This window comes from Halichoeres trimaculatus, unplaced genomic scaffold (assembly GCF_033239565.1).
Source record: "Halichoeres trimaculatus isolate MK-OKI-2021-1 unplaced genomic scaffold, fHalTri1.1 fHalTri1_scaffold_2, whole genome shotgun sequence".
Lineage (NCBI taxonomy): Eukaryota > Metazoa > Chordata > Actinopteri > Labriformes > Labridae > Halichoeres > Halichoeres trimaculatus.
This window is the reverse complement of record NW_027437180.1, coordinates 24,972,141-24,989,850: the sequence shown is the minus strand read 5'-3', so window position 1 is coordinate 24,989,850 and position 17,710 is coordinate 24,972,141. Positions and strand designations below refer to the sequence as shown.

At 38.5% G+C, this 17,710-nt stretch overlaps 2 protein-coding genes across 3 annotated transcripts; one reads left to right on the top strand and one right to left on the bottom strand.

Annotated features, from left to right (window-relative positions):
• Nucleotides 1-348: 348 nt before the first annotated feature.
• Nucleotides 349-3,873, top strand: rps3a (ribosomal protein S3A). The gene is made up of 6 exons (XM_074693340.1): nucleotides 349-496; nucleotides 1,138-1,241; nucleotides 1,572-1,759; nucleotides 2,838-3,046; nucleotides 3,336-3,445; nucleotides 3,710-3,873. Exons 1-6 carry the CDS (start codon nucleotides 435-437, stop codon nucleotides 3,835-3,837), a joined length of 801 nt encoding a protein of 266 aa, XP_074549441.1. The 5' UTR covers nucleotides 349-434; the 3' UTR covers nucleotides 3,838-3,873.
• Nucleotides 3,874-4,596: 723 nt separating this feature from the next.
• sh3d19 (SH3 domain containing 19) lies at nucleotides 4,597-17,498 on the bottom strand. 2 transcript variants are annotated; one of them, XM_074683479.1, is made up of 21 exons: nucleotides 17,414-17,498; nucleotides 15,789-15,828; nucleotides 14,067-14,107; nucleotides 13,766-13,805; nucleotides 13,441-13,576; nucleotides 12,346-12,505; nucleotides 11,240-12,259; nucleotides 9,926-10,039; nucleotides 9,633-9,745; nucleotides 9,202-9,242; nucleotides 8,904-9,117; nucleotides 8,755-8,823; nucleotides 8,496-8,639; nucleotides 8,324-8,390; nucleotides 7,053-7,189; nucleotides 6,886-6,932; nucleotides 6,570-6,799; nucleotides 5,889-5,938; nucleotides 5,522-5,708; nucleotides 5,017-5,120; nucleotides 4,597-4,939 (listed from the first exon to the last, which is right to left on the bottom strand). In XM_074683479.1, exons 1-21 carry the CDS (start codon nucleotides 17,469-17,471, stop codon nucleotides 4,829-4,831), a joined length of 3,123 nt encoding a protein of 1,040 aa, XP_074539580.1. In that variant the 5' UTR covers nucleotides 17,472-17,498; the 3' UTR covers nucleotides 4,597-4,828. The 2 variants fall into 2 exon arrangements, with proteins under 2 accessions (XP_074539580.1, XP_074539573.1); XM_074683472.1 differs by having other exon boundaries at nucleotides 4,598-4,939; nucleotides 12,346-12,526; nucleotides 17,414-17,497.
• Between the last annotated feature and the right edge of the window lie 212 nt (nucleotides 17,499-17,710).

The following is a 17,710-nucleotide window of genomic DNA, read 5'->3' as shown; positions in this document are numbered from 1 at the left end:
TATGAAGTAAAATATTAATGACATATCAATTATAAGAAACTATCAAATAAAAAAAAAATAACCAGCATTTTGAGACTTCATCTGTAATATTACATTTTTATTATTATGAGGTGATATTTAACCCAGTTTGGAACGAAAACAAACCATTGAAAAAAATCTTTAGCACGTCACTCACAGTCTTAGCGATAATGAGTGTGCCCACATTTACCACACATTTATTAAGTTAAAGTTCGATATCGATTCAATTTGTACATTAACCTATTATTGCCATCAGACAATCAGTTGTTCACACAGACTGTACTGTTATTTGTCAACAGAGGGCGCCAAAAGAGACTGCAAGGACTCGCGAGACAGCCGGATCTCACGACCTCGGTCGATCTCCTTATTTCTCGCGGTATTTCTTATTTCCTCCTCTTTCACTCCCTGTAGCCAACATGGCAGTCGGCAAAAATAAGAGGCTGACCAAAGGCGGCAAAAAAGGTGCCAAAAAGAAGATGTAAGTAGTAAATTCATTAATCGCTGCGTGAACCAGACTCTGCTTTTCTCACAGGTGTAATTTCGGTGAAAAAAATGTGGAGGATGAAGCTGATGTTAGATGGATCTTCCACGACTAGTGCTAGTCTCGTCGTCGCCGGCCTCTGGCGCTGGATACAGATGAGACTTGCTGTGTCCCCTTGTCCTATGCCCGGCCACCTTTTTAGGATTTACTGAACTGTTTTGGACAAATAGTGCTCATTCAATGGTTTCTGCTTAAGGCTAACAAATTAAAAGCGTAGGGCTACGGAGGTTATATTGGTATACCTCCATCTAAGTCTATGGCTAACATGTTAGCATGGATTAGCAGAGCTTATTTATCAACATGGCTGTCATACTTAATAATATAAATTGTGCACTGAATGATAGTGCTTTATTATGGCTTAAATTATTTGATATCATGAGTTGTAGTCTTAGTTTCGTGGCTTTTATGGTCGATAATTTTGATCTGATTGGACAGAAGCCATATTTGGTTGCTAAAGGTGTTGTGTGCAGCGTGTGCTTAGCTGGCTAGCTAGTAGTGAGACAGCCGCTAAGCCTAGTAAAGTTGATGGGTTCGTTAAACTGACCAATAAACTGTTTTTGTATTTTCCGCTTCTGCAGTGTGGACCCTTTTTCCAAGAAGGACTGGTATGATGTCAAGGCACCAGCCATGTTCAACATCCGCAATCTTGGCAAGACCTTGGTCACCAGGACTCAGGGAACCAGTAAGTCCTCATAGTAAATGTCAAATAGCTTCATTTATGTTTAACAGCGCAGTATGTGTTTGGTTTAAGATAAAATCTGTGTCAAGTATTAGATTAGTAAAACTATAAAAAGCTAATTGTGAGGTCTGTAAAAGCTAGCTTGATGAACTAAACAGCCTGCATAAGAGAACTGTATTTCAGCATCACTGATGCTTTGGGAGTGATGGCCGCTGATTACTGTAGAGATAGACTAATGTTCCCGTTACCAGCCCTGCGCTCACAAAAAAGATTAGAAATGTAGTCATTCATACTATGATTTCTAACCTGTGTTCATTATTTGCAACCACTAAGGAATCGCCTCTGATGGTCTGAAGGGACGTGTGTTCGAGGTGAGCCTTGCTGACCTGCAGAATGACGAGGTGGCCTTCCGTAAATTCAAGCTCATCACCGAGGATGTTCAGGGCAAGAACTGCCTCACAAACTTCCACGGCATGGATCTGACCCGTGACAAGATGTGCTCCATGGTCAAGAAATGGCAGGTAAGATGGTGTATTTATAAATTACTGTATATTTTGACAATCATGTCATTGCTGCTAGTGTATGATTGGGCGTGATGTCAAAAATTTTGAGACCAGTATAAGGTTCTGTTGAAAGGTTGGGGGCAGAGAGTATGCAGGTGATGGGGTGTGAGGCAATCAAATTTGTGGAGCCATAAGTAGATTTTCTTAAGTTTTATAGGTGAGAGAAAAAGAAACAGTTGCATGAAAAAAGGAAATATTGTGAATGGTTTATTTTCAGGAAAACACTTTTTTGGTAGGATATCCTTAAAGGATGTAATCTTTTCACTTATTACATTCAGGAAGATGAACAGGTATCATAAACAGGTCAGGTTCCCATGATACAGTATCTTTTCTCCACTACTGGTCTGAAAGTGGTACACACAAAATACAGTATTAAAATCCCTGACTAACTCTTACTAGACTGTATTTGACTTATTCATATTTTTTGTGCTGCAGAGTGCAGTTTTACCAACTCGAGTGGAGAAATCTTGGTGTTATAACTGGAAGTACCTTTGAGGAGGTTACTTACCTGGTGCAGAATTAGGAGCTCTGCAGGCAAAAGGCTTTTAGCATTTTTGATCAATGTCTTTTCTTTTTAAAATATTTTTTCTTTCACTTTGCTGAATATTACATGAAAACTCTAAAATTGGAAAAGAAAAAGGTTCTTTTAATCTTGAATGCATGAAATGTCTACATATACTTACATGTAATGTATTTTAAGAAAGCTTTTTAATCCAGCTCATTCAGTAGATTGAAGTGTTTTTTTGTTTGGCCCTTTAACTTTCTGATGCTTAAGGGGTTTTTAATTGAAGGGATGGCTATGCTTTACAGGTGCACATTTAATTTTAACAAGGCATATAGTGACTTCATTTCCAAACAGTGTATTGATCTGGTGTGCCACAGTGAAACAGTATCTCCTCTGTATAAATGACATGTGTTGGGGATCGTGTGAAAATAGATCCTGAACTTGTGTAAAATTCCTGGTACGTAGGGTTGAGGGGGGCATCAAACTTGCATCTTTTAAAGCCTTATGATGGATTTGTTTTTTCTCTTACAGACCATGATCGAAGCCCACGTTGACGTGAAGACCACTGACGGCTACCTTCTGCGTCTGTTCTGTGTGGGTTTCACAAAGAAGCGCACCAACCAGATCAGGAAGACCTCCTACGCCCAGCACCAGCAGGTCCGCCAGATCCGCAAGAAGATGATGGAGATCATGACCCGTGAGGTCCAGACCAACGACCTGAAGGAAGTTGTCAACAAGCTGTAAGTTGTATGCAGTTTGTTTGGCTGTTTCATGTGAAATCCATTTTTGAAATAAGTAAATGCTTCACTAAACTGTCATTGAGTATTTTATGTTTAGACAGTACTTTAATCCCAATTTGGCTGATGACGATAAAAATGCTCACTGCATGCTGCTGCATATAAGGATTATGTACTTTGCCCTCCGTCAGTGAAAATCATTGGGTGTTACTAGTGGCCAATATTTTTAATTCTGTTGTTTTGGAGTACAAGAAATGAGTAACTTGCCTTGTTGTGTAATGTCGTGCTTCAGGATCCCTGACAGTGTTGGCAAGGACATTGAGAAGGCCTGCCAGTCCATTTACCCTCTACACGATGTGTACGTCCGCAAGGTCAAGATGCTGAAGAAGCCCAAGTTTGAATGTAAGTACCACCACTGCTCATAAAAGCATATGTTACAGTTTTATAACCTGAGGGAACACATGATGACTTTTTCGGTCCCATATGATCACCTGATTACCATCTTTGATATCAGCTGATGTTCCCATAAATGGAATAATACTGTTCTGTAGAATTGTGCGGCAAGTTTTTAATGGCTTGACAAGTTTAAGGATGAGTTTGGTAGAGCAGGAAATTGTGAAATGCATTATTACAGTTAATGAACTTGCTATTTGTGTTGTGTTGCAGTGGGCAAACTGATGGAGCTCCACGGTGAGGGCGGTGGCGGCTCTGCTGCTAAGGCCTCCGGGGACGACACTGGAGCCAAGGTGGAAAGGGCTGATGGTTATGAGCCCCCCATCCAGGAGACCGTCTAAAACACCCTGACAGATTTAATAAAAAATGTAAATGTCCCATGAGTGTCCTGTTTTTCTTATCTTATTTTTACAATAATTATATAATTTGGATACAATGTAGCAAGTAAATCAATGAAATCAAGTTGCCCAACAAAACAAAAAAGTCAGCAATTGGCCGTTAAACCTCATTAGTCCTCAAAATTGTTTTGCCTCCTCATGTTGCAAAACAAAGTGTCAGTACTTACATTATGTAAATGGTCCTTATATTGCTGGATGTAAACATGGAATGCTATCCATAGGTGCCTCTCAGTACATTAGAAACATGATGGGGCCAAAAAAAGGTTTTTACAGTTTAAAAAGTCGACCATATATTTAATTTACACTGAAATATTTAACTTTTGATTTTTGTGATGGTTTGGGCTTCTGAAGTAAACTAATACAATCATTTTTTGAGACGCATTTGTAAAAGCAGAGCCTGAACTTCACTGGAAGTTGTCACCAGATGGGTTTCCAACATTTACCACTACAACTCAAATGTGTGTTACAGGAAATAACAGTATCATTTTTTTCTTAAATAAGCAGTGTGGCCTTTGATTTAAACTTATTTTAATTTGCCCAACAGAATTATAAAGGGAAAATAAAATACTTAGATCGTTACAATGTGATGATCTTAATTCAACAGACATTTGAACAGAGATGATAGATGCTATATCAAAACTCTGAAACCACTAGATGGTGCAATTGTACAGATGTCAAGAAAGCCAAGAACACATTTACTTCAAAGTCACAATATTTATTGTTCCAGCAAGCATTACTCATTGATCTATAATTATTAAATTATACATTAACTCCATTAAAAGTCAAGGCGGCTGGTGAAGGTACCAAGTCATACTGTTCAGAGCAGCAATACTGCATCTCAGTGTCCATTTCATTCTTCTTGATTTTTCTCTTTCAGTTCGGATCATTCCAGAAACAGTATCTTCTTTGTTTTGACATTAAGGAAATTAGGATTCTATCCCAGCACTTGTACGTAGTTCTTAGGAACCAGAGCCCTCTTTCCTCTCAGATCACCCAAGAACCATTCTTCATCAACAGACTCCAAATTGGTTATGATGTCTCCAGCCTGAGAGAAAAAGATTTCTTAACTGTGTGACTTAGTAAAGTTAACTTCTATCAGGGAAAATATCCAAATTGGCATACCTGCAGAGAAAGCTCCTCCTCACTGTCTGATGTGAAATCAAACAAAGCCTGAGCTCTGCCTCCACCAGCAGCTACAGTCTGCTGGTTATGAGCTGACTGCTGGCCTGTGGAAAAGAAGCATTTAATATTAGAAGGTTTATGAAATTACAATTACAACAGAAAATAAAAAAAAAAAATCTTTGTGACTTCACTTATTTCAACTAAGTGAGACTAAATGACAATAATTTCATTTTTAGATCATTAATTGAACAAAAACGTGAAGTGCTCCAGAATCTGATTGTGAACTTCACAGGTAAACTGTGATGCTCTACATGTATTTGATGGGGTATCACACTGCTTTGAGTGACTCCATCTCTAAATGTTGAGCAGCTTTACTTTCATGCCTCATATCATGCTCGTCACAACTAACTTCCATAAAAAATTGACCACAGAATGGTACAAAAACTATAACTTCACATTTGTTGAAAACTCAGCTTAACAAACCATTTCCACCAGAACTTCATACCTGTGCTGCTCTCAACAAAAGCTCTGGGGAAAATACCCTCTCTGCCCTTGAGCCGGCCACTGCTCCACTCAGCATCAACATGCTGAGTGATTAGGATACGCTCGCCCTTTTGGAAGGAGAGGTCACCTTCTGAGTTCCCAGCAAAATCATACAGAGCCACCACCCACTCCACGTTGGACTGAGACACCTGCAGAGGGAGCAGAGAAACAGAAGTGATGAAGAAGTTACCAATGATAAAAAAAAAGTCAACATCTAAGCAATATTAGGCTGGACTAAACTCAACTCTGTTTTTTTAAGAGCACATTTGGTCTGTTTCAAAATCAGCTTCTCTCTTACAGATGCTTGTGCTAAAACAAATATGGGTTACCTGAGCAGGTTTGGCAACTTCAGGGTGTGTATTAGAGGAGGCAACCATCCCTGTCAAGAAAACAATGAGGTGCAAGTTAAAAGAAGTGGAAAGTATTTATTATACTTGTCTGATAAGGAAACATAAAAATAAAACAAATCCCATGACGTGCTTGGTATGTGTTTTTTTCCTCAATTCATTGCTAAATTCTTAAGATTTCTTCCTTTAGCTTAATAATTATACACTTTTTATACTTCATACAGTATCTTTGTATATAAATATAAAAAACTTAAACTAAGTGTTAGGATTTTTTTGTATTATTTTTAAGAACATTTTTAGCAAAAGAACTTAGAAGTTTGAGGGGTGAAACATTAACTCTGGACTGTAATGTTTCTAAAATCTTGCTTACAGCCTTTTTGCTGCAGTGTGGGAGCTTTTTTTCCATCAGGTCTTTTGTAAACAGCTTTTTAATGAAACAGAAACAAAAGCACACATTCCACACATGCCTCAGAAAGAAATACCAACAAACATAAAGGGAAAAGGATGAACAAAAGCTCTTCAAAGCTCAACACAGCCAGCCCTTTACAAGGCTCAAAAGAACAAAGTGGAGTATTGTACATATTTTATTTCAATGTGATACAAAATTTAAACTCCCTTTTAGTATCTAAAGAATAAAAGGAAAAAGAGTTGACAGCATCTCACCAGGCAGAGCTATCCTCGTAGGCATTGTTTGCTGCTGACTCGGTGGTGCAGGCAGATCTTCTATAACCTCTACAAAGTTTAGAGGGAAGATTCCAGTTGAGCTGCCGATCTTCCCCCGAGCCCAATCATCTCCAACGTACTCTTTCAGCTGAATCACATCGCCCTCAGAGAAGGTCAGCTCATCACTGTGCTCGCCCTCGAAGTCAAACCTGGCCACACACCTTGGACCACTGAAGAAGAGTCAACAATATTTGACACATCAGATAAGACCACCAGTGTAGCATCCAGATGCAACAACAATGAGATAAAACAGTACCTGACAGTTGCAGATGTTGGCTTTGGAGGAGGCTTTGGTGAATATGACTAATAGAGAAATGAACATGAAGTTATTTAGGTCAAGGAAAGATGATTCAATTTTTCTAAATAACAAGTCTGTGTTCACCAAATTAACAAAAAGTGGAAGAATAGATTCAAAAGTCTTACACTTGCCAGAACTTTGACATGATTGATGGGAAAGAAACCAGTAGATCCTCTACAGGTGCCCCTGTACCACTCACTGTCGACCTGCTCCACCATGGTCACAACATCACCTGCTCTCAGACCGAGCTCTCCTGGACCTGCTGTATGTACACAGCAAAGTAAGCACAGCTTCATACAACTTGACATCAACGTCAAACCACAAAATAAAGGAGATATCTATACTTTTTGTTCTTGTTGACTTCATTACTACAAATTTTAATCATATTTTTTTGTGATGTTGACCCTGAGCTAAGTGTTAGCCATAGCTAGCATGAAGAGCAAAAGCATCTCAGCTCTGTTTTTTTTCCGTTCAACATATCAAGCAGTTATTAGTTGGCCTCAAACACTGTTTGTTTTTAACAGACTAGTTTTTTTTCTAAAAAGTTATTTTTTACTTCCTGCTACCACTTTTGCTAAGTTAGGTAAGTGTGCCTCCTTGCTCAAATTAAGCTAGTTTAACTTTTTCAACTAAAATAAAAATGCCAAATTTGAAACCTAAAAAGTTGTGTATTTGGTTTTGTGATTAGAGCCTTTCTTTAACTTACATGTTTTATCAGAGCTGGATTTTAAGCTTTACACCTTTCCTTGTGTTTTGCTAAGCTGGGCTGGATACAGACTGAAAGCTTGATGACAAATATAGCCAGACTTAAAAATTTCAAAATACTGATTATAACACCTAGAAATCTCTGTATGTTGTTGTTCGGTGGATCTAATGGAGTATTTTATATTTCATATGTTTTAACAAAGCCAATTTTAAACGTTACATCCTGCTTCTAATTTTACTAGGCTAGGCTAGGCTAGTCGGTGCTCTGCTCCAACACACAGACTGTAAGCTTGATTACAAAGCTAGCACCAGTCAGAAGTTAAAAAAACATTGACTTTTACTTTTACTTACAAAAGCTTTGTATTTTGTTTTTTATTTTGGGTGTTTCAACAAAGCTAGTTTTTAAGGTTTGCATCCTGCTTCTAATTTTGCTATGCTAGTCAACATACATATCATGGAAGGCTTAAGAGAGCATTTCTGAATTTTTTAATTTGAATTTTGAATTTTTGAATTTTCTTTTTTTAGCTAAGCTAGCCAACTCCCCTCGATTTCATGCTAAGGTAAGCTAAATGCTGCATAAACATTTCATTTACTCAACTCATTGGCAAGACATCAGTTGTGTAAATTTAATGTGGGTGTATTACTACTGTTCTCAGTCACTATTAGCTTCTGTATGCTGTTTTTTTTTTACCTGGACTGAAGTCATATACAGCTTGCACCTTCAATCCAGATCCACCTGAACCAGCTTGGCTCGCACTCTACAGGGGACAGAATAAAGATACTCAAAGGTTGATGTATCAAAGCCCACTGGGCACAAGTGCTACATATAAGACATGTCTTTACCCTTTGAGTGGAAAAGTTACCTGTGGTGGGGGCATGTGTGAGACTGAGGATAGTGGAGTTATAACCTTCATACGAGCCTTGTTGACTTTGCCTTTCGCATCCCCAACTTGGCACTCAAACGTATTGTGGTCTATTTCTTCTAGCAGGAGAAGCACCTCATTTTTCTGTTGGGAAAGGACAAGAAAGGTAGAAACTGCTGGCTCACTGAGTAGATCAAGCTACTTTATAGGAAACAGATAGTATTCTTTTCTTTGTAGATTTTAACAGTAGTTAGGACACCTGAAATGAGAGTTCTCCTGTATTAGTCCCATTGTAGTCAAATGAAGCAATCCCATGGGGAAGTTGTAGCTGGAAAAGAAAGCAAAAGTAAAACAGGTGCTCTTCAAGTAGATTATTGAGACACAAGTTGCACAGCTGGGATTTCTCACTGTGTAGCTGTTGTAGAGACGGTGGCCTGGGTTGGGCCTTGGAGGCAAGACAGGCCCTTTCCTGTGGGGCTTCTGAGCGGGGGGTTTGGGTGAAACTTCCCATGATGCAGAGTGGGATCGACCTGCAGTCTGAAGGTTGGGTGGAGGAGGTCTCCCTGGGCCTATTTTTGCAGGGGGTGGGCGAGGTGGGAGGGATTTGTTTGTGCTTGGCCTCCTGGAGAAACATAATCATCAAGATGAGGAGAGTATCTTTTTCACAAAGTGTACCATCATCTTTTTCAATTTTTCCTCCACTCACCGGGGTGGTAGAGAAGGCTCTGGTCCTGACTGAAATGAGCCCTGTGCAGGAAGTCAAATGTGCAGTTTTATTAGCAATAAAACAAATTTATAGCCTAATAACACCGGAAACCATCGAAACCAGGATATGAGCATAACAGTCAGCCACAGCTAGCTTAACTCAACAGCAGGCTATGTGTACCATGAGCTATAATGTTTTTTTTGTGTTTGTAGAACGCACAAGAAAGAAGCAGGTAAGCCAACAGCTGACAGGGAAGATACACCTGCTTTAGAGGGATTTTATGAGCCCATGGTGCACCAAGTCATAGTTTTTGAAAGATATGTACTAGGTTGGAAAGAAAGACGAACAAAGGAAGACACTCTTCAAACAATTTCCTTGGGTTTTTTTGTAAAGTTTTGAGGTATGTCATGCAAATTAATGTCAATTCCCACCTGGACAGGGAGGACTGGTACTCGGCTTGGGTTCTGGTTTGCTGATGTGTTTAGTAAGCCGACAGGTTTCTGAGAAGGGAGGGGGGGTGGGCTTTCCTGAACATGATCTGAAACTGAAAAAAAAGTCTTCAAAATATTGTATTGAAGAAAGTTTAATAGAAACAGGCAAAGCATATCTAGTACATTAAACTTCAGAACAGTGTTATGATACCAAATATTACCACAAATGCATACAAAGAATCTTTATTTTGACAGAAAACACAAAATATTAATCATGTGGGAGACAGACTTACATAAATCCGTTTTGCTGGGGACCCTGATGGTGGTTGGTCGTCTTGTTAAACTTTGTCGGGGAAAAGTGCCTCCATTGCTATCCACACTGCGCTGTGGCTTGACTGGGTTGTGGTCTTAAGAGAGAGACACTGTGCTATGAAGCTTTGGATATGAAATCCAGACCAGAAGCTTTTTAAATAATAACAATTATATGCGTGATTAATGATTTCTTGTTTACTTGTTCAGTTTATTTTAGACTTATTTACCTTACACAAATGACAAAATGACAAAAAAAGTACCTGGTATTTTTCTCATCCCCTTATGCATGGCATAAGAGTCATAAGGCAATTATCTTAGATTAGCACTGGAGGCAGGAGGTAACAGCTACAAATAAAGTTAGGTTGTTATCTATGCCCCTGTTTCTTTAATAAAACAATGTATACATCTTTTATTGTGCTTGCATCTCTGCCTGGACATTCCCTATCAAAAAGTGCAGTGTATCACTTTAAAATGGCAGTTTCTGCATTGCTAGTTTTATACTATCGGACAGGGGTGGCCAACCAGTCAGAGACCAAAAGCCACAAAAATTACCGTGGTACTACAAAGAGCCACATTACACACAAAAGTACATAAGATGAAAATCAAAAGATTGGCAAATTTTGAAGTGACATTTACTGTGTTTGTAAGCGTGTTTCAGTTCGTACCAAGAGCTGTGTCAAAGACAAATTTTTGTTTTTACTGCAGAAGAGACAAAGTTTCATCCATCTATCTATCTAGATAGCTATGAGCACATATGTGATGTAGAGAAAAGAAACTGAAACTTAAGTATCAATCTCATCACCCAAGTATTGATCAATACTGATCACAACATCAATATATCAATAATTTAGATTGATTGGTACACCACTACGCATAACAATAATGAATGGATCAAAGAGTGGCACACCGAAAGGCAAAGAGCCGCATGTGGCTCACGAGCCACAGGTTGGCCACCCCTGCTATAGGACAAAAAGTTTCAAGAGAGGAGGCTCCCTCAGGAGGCAAAATGGGCAGCAGTATTTTATTAATTTGATTCATCTAACTTTTCCTTCAAATGTAAAAGACAAAAATGAGGATGACAGAATCTCCAGAATATGAGTTTCTCAAAACCTCACACTAAATGTATTGCTAGCTTAAAAGTTGTGTCTTTGATGATATTTTATTTGCATTGCCAGATTATCATTTGGTTGTTGGCAGACTTGATCAGCTGTTTAAGGACTTACAATTTGGTGCATTCCTTTAGAGGGATTGTAGCATCTTACATAATAAACAGCATTGCACAAAATGCTACTTACTTGTTGGACTTTCCACGTACTCATTCTCTCTGGTCATAGAGGCCGAGTTGTGATTGTTAATGTTGAGATTAGGTTTCAGAGGTTCTTTGGCAGGCCTCACTGGAGGTGTCGGAGGTAAAACTGGTATTGGTTCATCCTCATAGATGCATTCAGACCTGGTCAGTACTGATGGACGTGACCTCTTTGGGATGGCCGCCTTGTTGTGTAAAGTCTCTAGTTCATCTCTAATAGTTTGTCCTACAGGTTTCTTTGGGGGCAGGGGTCTTGGGGCTGGTGTTGGGCATGCGGGGATGTTTGTGTTTGAGACATTTTGAATGTCATCTTCATTACTCTGGTTAAGCTGAGGTTTCAGAGCTACAGAAGGTTTAGCAGCAACTGGAGGTTTGATGACAGCTTTTCTGGGTTTAGGTTCTGGTTTGGCTGGCTCAGTATTTCCCTCCTCAGCAGCAGCCTGATTTTCAAAGGCCTGGATCCTGGCACGGATGTCACGTTGACTGTGGTTGGTGCTCATTTCGCCATCAACATCTTCACCTTGTAAGGCTTTGTCTGAAGGATAAGTAGTGATCTCCTCCTCCTTGTTATCTCCACTGAAAACCTCCAGTAACTCCTTTAAATACTTGTTTGAAGACAGGTCTTCTTCACATTGAGTTTCCTCACAACTTTCACTGAGCTTGACCAAAGCCTGAACTTCAATCTCTTCTGTATCAAGTTTGTTAAGTTTTTTCGTACGAGGAAGTGGGACAGGGAGTTGACTGTGTCTGAGGTCTGAGGAGGAGGGAGTAGTTTCAGCAGGTGAGGCAGAGGGTGAGTACCTTGAGTTCTCCCAGTATACAATTACAGATCTGGTGTGTGGGGGATCTATTTGGTGTTGTTGCTTCAAATCTGTGCTGGAGTCACTTTGGTTCTCAGTGTTTGTAAGTGCAGAAGCATTTATCCCAACTTTAAAATCAGACCTCACATCTGAATCCTTGTCTAAAGGTTTCGGCAGAGACGGCCTTGGTGGTTTTTTGGGCTTTTTACCTGAAAGGCAACTCGTAGATGTGAGGAGGGATGAATTTGAGACAAGAAGAATTACTCTGTTACTTCAACAAACACCCATGTCTCACCAGCAGGTCTTTTTCCTTCTGCCTGGGAAGCACCACTGGAGTTTGAGGCGTCCTCCTTCACAGGGTCTGTCTGTGTGGAGCTTGTGGAGGTGCAGGTAATCCTACGGGGGGCTGCAGTAGGCTTAAAAACGTGTTCCTCCTTTGTCTTCTCTTCAATTACCTGGTCATAGGATGGTGGGGGCTGAGGCATGATAAGAAGAGTGGTTTACACTCCTGCACAATATTTCTATTAACCTTAAACTGCAACAACTAAAATCTAAGCAAATTTTTCTTTCTTTCTCTTTTTTTAAGAAAAGGTTGTCTTTTAAGACTAAATAAGAGCCACATTCACACGACAAGCTCAGAAAAAAAAATATAATTTCAAGATATTAAAGGATAAAAATTACTACTATATTGCATGTAAGAAAAACTGCCAATTGGTGAGAAAAATTTCCCCCTCAAACTTCTTAAAAATAAGCATAGTCTCGATACAAGAAATAAAATTTATACATTTTTCTTATCACAATGATGGATTTGTCAGTGACATTAAAGCCAACCCAGGTGTCATATTCTTCTTTTAATATCTTGAAATAAGATATTTTTCTAGACCCTGGAAGGTGAATGTGACTCAAATTAAATCTTATTAGATATTTTTAATGAAAATAAGCATAAACGGTATCCTCTATGTGTGGGACTGTGTAATATACAAATATAGTTTGCTTATATGGCCATTCCTGCTTTGAGGAAACAGGACATGTGCTGACAAATTCCCAAGACTTAAGTAATTTAGGGAAGTGTCATCCTAAACATTAAGATATTGGTGTCTGTTGTGTTTTACATTCAGTTCTACAACTTTCGATTAACACCTTTTTTCAAAAGGCGGAGTCATAGCAGCCCAAGGGAAAGCCTTGGAACAAAATTTTCCAGTTGACATGTGCGCAAAACATTTAAATGCTGTCTTTAGTTTTTCTTCAGATTTTTTGCCACTTTTTGCTAAGTTTGTGTTTCATGTTTTCCTTGATTTAAAAAAAGATGCTATTAAACAGCAGAGAAGCATGGCTGACCTGTCCAATTTACCAGGCACTGTGCTTTTAATCACACATGTCAGATGTCTACCTGGGAAACAGGCTGAATTCCCACTGACCAGCCTGACTGAGGAGGAGGAGGAGGAGGAGGAAAAACCACAGACACCCCTGAGAACCAGCTGCTACTAGCCAGAGGTTCTGCTGAGACGATAGTGATCTCTGGTCGCCTGAAAAACAAACCAAACATGTCTGTGACACCAATTCAAATAACCAAACAGACATCCAGTTAGGCTCACAGATCAATTAATTATCCTTGATTAATGAACCAATCTTTTGTCAATGAAAGGCAAACTATGGTATAGAGACAAAAAAAGGTCAACAATAAAGGATCAGCGTTAATGTTTTGTTTGCATTACCTCCTTTCTCTTGTGTGATCACTCTGAGAGTTTGATCTTGCTAAAGGAAGAAAGAGCATAGTATTTTAATATTCTTACACCATGTTTAAGATTTAACATTGTCTTTTTTATATTTTAGCTGAAATACAGCTGGCTTAAAATCATATCCCAGTACCTGTATTGCCACATTTTCCGTGAGAAAAAATACATCTACAAACATTATTAACTCCTTCATATGATTAATAAGCTACAATAATACAATCTTGGTGTGGTTTTTATGTTTTCTCAATATGTTCCTGATGTTTGCTTTAGGCCTACTTACTTCTTTTGATAGCAGCTCTTATTGATGACAGAGGCCCTGGGCTGAAAAGGGAGCAGAGCAGGGAACACACATGTCATTAAGGTGTGGGGCTCGTACACAACAAAGGCTGGTTCATACCTTTTTGGTGACTCAGCTGATAAAAAGACAGCCCTGGGGGTTGTCACACTATCTTTATGAAACAGTTTTTTTTTCTAAAGTAATGCAAACATGTAGACTTGAAGGAACAACTAGCTTCATCTGTGATACAGGGAGGCACACTGAGCCAGTGCAGTGTTCTGCTTGGTAAATACAGCTGAAGAAAATTAATATTAACATATTTTTTTAGGATTGTAAAAAGGTTAAAGAGGAGATATGCTTTACAACATTTTAATTATGAATAAAAAGTAAGAATACCAGATGTTTATACTAAATGTGTGTAAATGTGTGTCTTTAAATCTCTACATATTATATGGTGACAAAATTTCTTAATATGTCTGTAAACTGTTCAATGGTCCATTTCCATAAAAAAAAAAAAAAAAAAAAATCTCCCTAAGATCTTCATGACACTTGCTGAAATGATGAAGTCATTGCATAAAGACCTTTTAAATGGTTACTGACATGTTGGAGGGATGGGCCTCAAACACCAAGACCTGCCAATAGCTGTGCCCCCATCAGGGTTCTAGAGGGCTAGCCAATCGGAGAAAGGGTGATTTATAGAACAGGAAGCCTTAAAGAGACAGCAGCGAAACTGAAATATTTCAGATGCTTAAATAAGGGTTTTCTAAAACACCAGCATGTGAAAAATAGTTTGTTTTTAGCGGTTAACCACGTAAAGCTACTATAGAAGTACCAGAAGGAAAGAATAACACCTAATAAACCTCTATACTCCTTCTGTAACAGGTAACAGAAGAAGCCAGAATTAATTTTATGTCTTAGTGTAGATGTCTTAATGTTGTAAATGTACCATCTTTGAATGATGCTAAGAAAAACAACCATATTCCTGCAGCTCTTGTTCATGTACTTATTTTGAATCCATCTACATGACACCAACATAGTTCCCAGTCAGAGATACTGAGTCCAGGTAAACACACAACAAAGACACTGTTCTGCACATCAGCCTATCTCTGCAAATGAGCTGAACATACTCGATTTCCTCAGGCTGTTTATCAGTATGTACTGGAGATTACTCCCAACCAACTTCCTAATAGTTTTTCCTACATCACTAGCTGCATCAAGCAACTAGGACCTCTGTTTCCTCTTTTTTCCTGTAATGTGTCAAAATCAAACAACAGTGCCAAACAGTCTCTTCAAGAGAGCTAATTCTCTTGACAGTGGAGGCGGGTGCATCAACAACACATTTCCTGCTCATTAAGGACAGACTGCAGAAGGATGATGTAAACTATGTGGGGAAAAGGACCAACAATGCATGATATCATGTGGTTTATGCTATTAATAAGCTCTACTGTAAACACAAGACGGCAAAAGCAGAACACTGAAATATGTTCTTCATCTCCATGATTTCATTGGCTTCTCTTTCTGTGAAAAATGCAGCATGACATGCTACACGCTGACCCTTTGTCATTCAGTTGGCTCATTCACGTCGTCATTATTAAAACATCTAAGCAGTGGAGGAGTTAAGGCATTTTTACTGTGACACATACATGTTTGAAAAACTTAATACGTTTCGTCTGTGGATCCAAAACTTTTGGGAGAGAAAAAAATTGTGAAAAACAAGGGACATACCTTGAATGTAGATGATCTGCCTTGGTTCTTTCTGGACGATCTGAAGAAGGAAACAGAGATTTATCAGCGAAAATAAAGGTCACATCCTTTGCATCTTGTTAAGGTGCTTAACTTTAAAGTTTTGAAAGTTTCAACTCCCAAGAATTGAGGCTTTTGCAGAGTATAACTGAAAAAATCATCTTAAGTTTGTTGTTTTCTTTTACTGTGCATGTCTAATCACACATCATCATGACTCTGTCTTTGTCCCATTAATTTCAGGGGCCTCTGAGGACATCTAAAAAGGCTGTTAATTTAAAAGATGTCTGTGTTGATTGTGCTCAAGCTGTTACTGTGTGAAGCAATAACAGCTGAGGACAGATACAACATAAGAAAATGGATTAGCATTACAAATTACAAAATCTATTAACTGTTGGCATTAGCTATAGCAAGTTATCACAGAGAGAATTGCTGCATTTTCTCAGGAAGCTAGCACCTGTATTTAAAAAACTACATTTTTTTCCATTCATGTCAAGGCCATAGTATCTACTGTCTTCACACTGGATCTTAATGTTCCAGAAAGACAAAAACCAAACCCCAGCTGGTAGCAACAGTTATTCATTCTGGATGAACCAGTTATTCTAAATGACTCTGGTTATGCTTCCATTCCAGGATGTATGGTAACTTCCTGGGTAAAAAAAGTTTTATAAGGGACACTTCATGCTTCCTTGTTTTCAGATGCTCATAAGTCACAATTTCAATTGATTGAATATATAATATATATTATAAATAGAATAAACATTAAAATGAGAATCAATAAAACTGTGCTGTAACTGGATAGACCAACTATCAGGGTTGGGAGTAACAAACTGATGAATCGTGGTATCAGGATTTTTGTTTAACTATTTCAAATCAAGAATTTTTGATCAAAAATCTTTTTTTTTTTAAATTTCATTCCATCAATTTAACCTTTGTTTATAAGCTGAGTCTGGAGAAAAGTCTTGATGTCAGATCCCCTTAATAAATCCTAAAAACTGACTGCATTTTGGGGGGGAAAGTATGGCTCCTGGTAAAGTCTGTAGACATCATCTTCATCATTCAACTTTTTCACTTGGTCTGATATCAAAAAGCCAGCTAAAAATCGCAAAAATTAAAACTATCAAAGGATCGCAATTTAAATTGAATCAACAACCCAAAAATCATAGAAGAATTCAATCAAGAAAGGATCTCTGCCCTACAAATATAAAAAGACAAAACAAGACAATATATTTTTAACTGAGTAATACATGGACATGCTTTTAGCAGTGACACCTGGTGGCCCTGAGCATGTGAAAAAAAGGTTATTGCTAAGGATCTATACAAAATTAAATATCAAAAAAGTGCCAAGTATAATAAAAATTCATAATGCTTTTTCAGTTGTCACCCAGACAAATGCGACATTAACTGGTTTTCACTTTCTGATGCCTCAAAAACACACAATACACTTTGTTCTCATCTTTCCCGCCCCATTTGCCAGTGTTCTTCACTTAATGTTTTACCTCAACAATAAAAAGGTGGTAAAAGAGTGAAAAATGATCGTAATGCAATCTTTTGGCTAAAGCTAGAGTGGTCATGTATCAGTAATAAAAGAATATTTAAGGGATAATCACATGCAGAGCTTGAAGTCAGCATTGTTGTCGTTGCCTTTAGTAGAAACCATGACCTCATTTCCAGTCAAATGCACCTGTCACACCTGTTACTGATTATCTGTTAGCAACACAATGCTACTTGCTCGAGTTACGCTTTAACTACACAGAGCTTCAGCACTTTTACCCGGTGAGGATCATCTGTTTTCTGCTAACAACAGGACAAAGTATCAATCTCATCAATACACAATGTGATAATCCTGACTTCAGCTGTGTGTTTAACCCTTCTTATACCTACGCTTGTGATGCTCTCTAAGGAAC